Genomic DNA, 4,546 nt, shown 5'->3' on the forward strand with positions numbered 1-4,546 from the left:
TGTTATATCTCATTAAGTTTTTCTCTGCCCAAAAAGAGAAAACACGCCCTGGAAAAGCAGACAGGGAATTTTCAGCACCCGCTCTGGGGAAGGACCATTGTCACTCCCTGTCTCTATCCAGTTGTGGCTTCTCCTGCCGCGGCGGAAGCTTTTGTTTTTTCTTTGTTGATGTGGTAGTTTAACTCAGCCGGCAGCCAAACACCACGCAGCCGCTCGCACTTCCCCCCCAATCATAGAATCATAGAATCCCAGACTTGGGAGGGACCTTAAAGCTCATCCATTCCCAACCCCCCTGCCAGCAGCAGGGACACCTTCCACTAGACCAGGTTGCTCAAAGCCTCATCCAGCCTGGCCTTCAACACTTCCAGGGAGGGGGCATCCGCAACTTCCTTGGGCAACCTGTTCCAGTGTCTGACCACCCTCACAGGGAAGAACTTCTTCCTAATATCTCATCTAAACCTCCCCTCTTTCAGCTTAAACCCATTTCCCCTTGTTTTGCCATTAACTGCCTGTATGAAAAGTCCCTCCCCAGCTTTCTTGTAGCCCCTTCAGGTACCGGGAGGCCGCTATAAGATGTCTCCAGAGATCCTGCCCAAATCCAGTTCTTTTGAAATAAAATTTCTCTTGGCACGTTTAAAAGGTCGGACAGGTTGGGTTCGTGGGGATGTCATCGGTTTGGCTCTGTCCCCAAAGGAGGAGATGCTGACGGTGAGTTTCTTTTTCCTTCTCTTCCCCATCTCGTGGGCAGGACGCAGAGAACGCGATTCAGCAGATGGGCGGTCAGTGGCTCGGTGGAAGGCAAATCAGAACGAACTGGGCGACGCGGAAACCTCCGGCTCCAAAGAGTACATATGAATGTAGGTCCTGTGGTGTTTGTGTCTTAAGAGGAAGAGAAAAAGGCAAGCTGGAGCTGGTGGGAGGAGGGAAAGCTGGTCCTAAAAGTGAAGGCCTGCTCAGAATGGTTTCCAACCTCCCAAATAAAGCAGCTTCCTTTGCTCTGCTCTTTTATTCCTTTACCCCCGGATTCTTTTGGCTTCTGCCACACTCAGGTTGGAAGTTTTGATTTCTTTCTAGACAGTCAGGACAACTTTAAATTTGCTCCCTGGCTTTTAGGGTTGTGAAACAAAGCAGGACTGCGTCAAAGATGGTATTTCCATGAGGGAAATTTTAAATGAGGTATATGGGATGTGCTGGATCATAGAATCATAGAATGGTTTGGGTTGGAAGGGACCTTCAAGCTCATCCAGTCCCAACCCCCCTGCCAGCAGCAGGGACACCTTCCACTACACCAGGTTGCTCAAAGCCTCATCCAACCTGGCCTTGAACACTTCCAGGGAGGAGCAGCCACAGCTTCTCTGGGCAACCTGGGACACTGTCTGACCACCCTCACAGTGAAGAACTTCTTCCTAATATCTCATCTAAACCTCCCCTCTTTCAGCTTAAACCCATTTCCCCTTGTTTTGTCATTAACTGCCCTTATGAAAAGTCCTTCCCCAGCTTTCTTGTAGGCAAGATATTAGGATGAGTGTCTGCAGTTTGTGCTCCCCCTCTCGTGCCAATCAGGCTGAGAATTTCTAGAATTCCTACGTCACGTGTGTCTGATCCACTGAAAAAACATCTCCAAAAATCTCTCTTTAAGCAAACACCAAACAACTGTCGTACGATGACGTGGTCAATCAATCCAGCCCGAGCAACTGCACCGTGTACTGCGGCGGCGTGACTTCGGGACTGACAGGTAACGCCACTTCACGCTGCCGTCGCGTGGATGATCTCTGAATAAACACTGCGGGCGCTTCATTTTATACTGGAACCCAGGTTCCAGTGCAGGCTGGGGGCAGACCTGTTGGAGAGCAGTATAGGGGAAAGGGATCTGGGGGTGCTGGTGGGCAGCAGGATGACCATGAGCCAGCACTGTGCCCTCGTGGCCAGGAAGGCCAATGGCATCCTGGGGTGCATTAGAAGGGGGGTGGTAAGTAGGTCCAGAGAGGTTCTCCTGCCCCTCTACTCTGCCCTGGTGAGGCCACATCTGGAATCTTGTGTCCAGTTCTGGGCCCCACAGTTCAGGAAGGACAGGGAACTGCTGGAGAGAGTCCAGCACAGAGCCACCAAGATGATGGAGGGAGTGGAGCATCTCCCTGCTGAGGAAAGGCTGAGGGAGCTGGGGCTCTTTAGCTTGGAGAAGAGGAGACTGAGGGGTGACCTCATTAATGTTTATAAATATGTAAAGGGCGAATGTCAGGAGGATGGAGCCAGGCTCTTCTCAGTGATGCCCAATGGTAGGACAAGGGGCAATGGGTGTGAGCTGGAACACAGGAGGTTCTGCTTCAACTGGAGAAGAAACTTCTTTCCAGTGAGGGTGCCAGAGCCCTGGGACAGGCTGCCCAGGGAGGGGGTGGAGTCTCCTTCTCTGGAGACATTCAAGACCTGCCTGGACGCCTTCCTGTGTGATCTCATTGAGGTTCCTGCTCTGGCAGGGGGGTTGGACTGGATGATCTTTCGAGGTCCCTTCCAATCCCTGACATCCTGTGACTCTGTGATTTTATTGCTCTCTTTTCTTCCTGCTTCAGAACAGCTCATGCGCCAGACTTTTTCTCCGTTCGGGCAGATAATGGAGATCCGAGTCTTCCCAGATAAAGGCTACTCCTTTGTACGGTAGGCTGCAGCGCCGTGCGCGTGGCGATGAATTTAATGAGGTTGGTGGGTTCGCACACTCTTGACATTGGAGGAGCGTGGGTGGATGTGCCCAACAGGAGAGGATGCTTTACAGCAGCTTTCTCTGACTGCAGCCTGATATGAGGAGGGAGTTACAGCTCGTAGCTCTCTTAGCTGGAGTGGGAAAATCTACTTAACCCAGTCTGAACTGGGACAGTGCCCTTCAGCAAAAGAAATGAGAGAGTTGGGGCTGTTCAGCCTGGAGAAGAGAAGGCTCCGGGGAGACCTTCTAGTGGCCTCCCAGTACCTGAAGGGGCTCCAGGAAGGCTGGGGAGGGACTTTGGCCAAGGGCAGGGAGTGACAGGACAAGGGGTGATGGCTTGAAAGTGGAAGAGGGGAGATGGAGCTGAGATGTGAGGAAGAAATTCTTTGGTGTGAGGGTGGTGAGACAGTGTCCCAGGTTGCCCAGAGAAGCTGTGGCTGCTCCTCCCTGGAAGTGTTCAAGGCCAGGCTGGATGAGGCTTTGAGCAACCTGGTCTAGTGGAAGGTGTCCCTGCTGCTGGCAGGGGGGTTGGGACTGGATGAGCTTTAAGGTCCCTTCCCACCCAAACCACTCTGGGATTCTCTGATTCTATGAAATCTCATTCGATTCCTCTTTTGCTATTTCAGAGCAGAGTTTCTGAGGCAGGTGATTGAGTTTTAAAAGTCTTTTTTCCAGAAACATCCTCATCTCTCTGTTGATGAAGCTCCAGATAATAAAAAACCATCATAAATCAAGTTGCTTTTCTTGCTGATGAATATCCCAATTTTTTTAGGGAGAATTATGACACTGAGACAGGAAAAGTGTCTGTAGCCAGACAGTCCCAGCCACCTGCTCTGGGGGTGACAGGAGGAAGCTGCTGCATTCAGGCTGGTGTTGTAACAGAGCCCAAACCTTCATTGAGCTAGCAGGGACTCTCTCTGGGGATTATTTCTGGCTGTTAATCACCAAGAGAGTGATTAACATATTTATATTGGCACGACTTGTATTTCCACAGGTTTAATTCTCATGAAAGTGCCGCCCACGCCATCGTTTCCGTCAACGGAACAACTATAGAAGGACACCTGGTGAAATGTTACTGGGGCAAGGAGACGCCAGACATGATCAGTCCTGTCCAGCAGGTCAGAAGTCCTTTGGTTTTGCTAATTAGTCTTTGTTAGAAACCCGTTAATTGGCTGTAAAATCTGTGTGCCTGCCGGGGAGGGACTTTGGACAAGGGCAGTTAGTGTCAGGACAAGGGGAGATGGCTTCAAACTGGAAGAGGGGAAGGTTTAGGTGAGATATTAGGAAGAAATTCTTCACTGTGAGGGTGGTGAGACACTGGAACAGGTTGCCCAGACTTGGTGTCACACGTCACCCACGTTATGGTTTATTTCATCAAAGGGTATTTTTCTTTGAGTACAATCCCAAGATTTTAAATCCTTTGGAACATAAAAAAATGGCTTGTTATGTAAAAACACGTAATGTCAAATTCTGGAGAGAGCTCCCAAAATACCGTCCGGCCCATGGTGTGTTTCTTCGGGGACCATGAAGGTGGTTGGAGCTGGATGTTTGAGATGATAATTGTCTTGTTGATTGGGAGGCTGATGGGGTGCTTTATTAATTAGGCTCTTGCTAATTCAAGAGGGGTGCCCGACTGAACGTGACTGTTTCAGTGTGGTTTTAGGGCCGCAAGCCCTCGTCAGAGAAGGTCTTGGCAGGCAGGGTGTCACTAATAAAGTGAAGCAAAGTCTTAGAGGAGTCACTAATGAAGTGAAGTGAAGTCTTAGAGTCACTAATAAAGTGAAGTGAAGTCTTAGAGTCACTAATGAAGTGAAGTGAAATCTTAGAGTCATTAATAAAGTGAAGTGAAGT

At 49.8% G+C, this 4,546-nt stretch overlaps 1 protein-coding gene across 1 annotated transcript; it reads left to right on the top strand.

Moving 5' to 3' along the window:
* Window positions 1-573: 573 nt before the first annotated feature.
* On the top strand, window positions 574-3,813 carry LOC104526616 (nucleolysin TIA-1; the record flags this gene model as incomplete). Its single annotated transcript, XM_010170130.2, has 5 exons — window positions 574-708; window positions 749-857; window positions 1,640-1,735; window positions 2,568-2,652; window positions 3,690-3,813. Coding segments are annotated over exons 1-5 (549 nt in total), but the record flags the coding sequence as incomplete, so codon positions are not given.
* Window positions 3,814-4,546: the final 733 nt, after the last annotated feature.

This window comes from Antrostomus carolinensis, unplaced genomic scaffold (assembly GCF_000700745.2).
Source record: "Antrostomus carolinensis isolate BGI_N321 unplaced genomic scaffold, ASM70074v2 scaffold46866, whole genome shotgun sequence".
NCBI classification, from domain to species: Eukaryota; Metazoa; Chordata; class Aves; order Caprimulgiformes; family Caprimulgidae; genus Antrostomus; species Antrostomus carolinensis.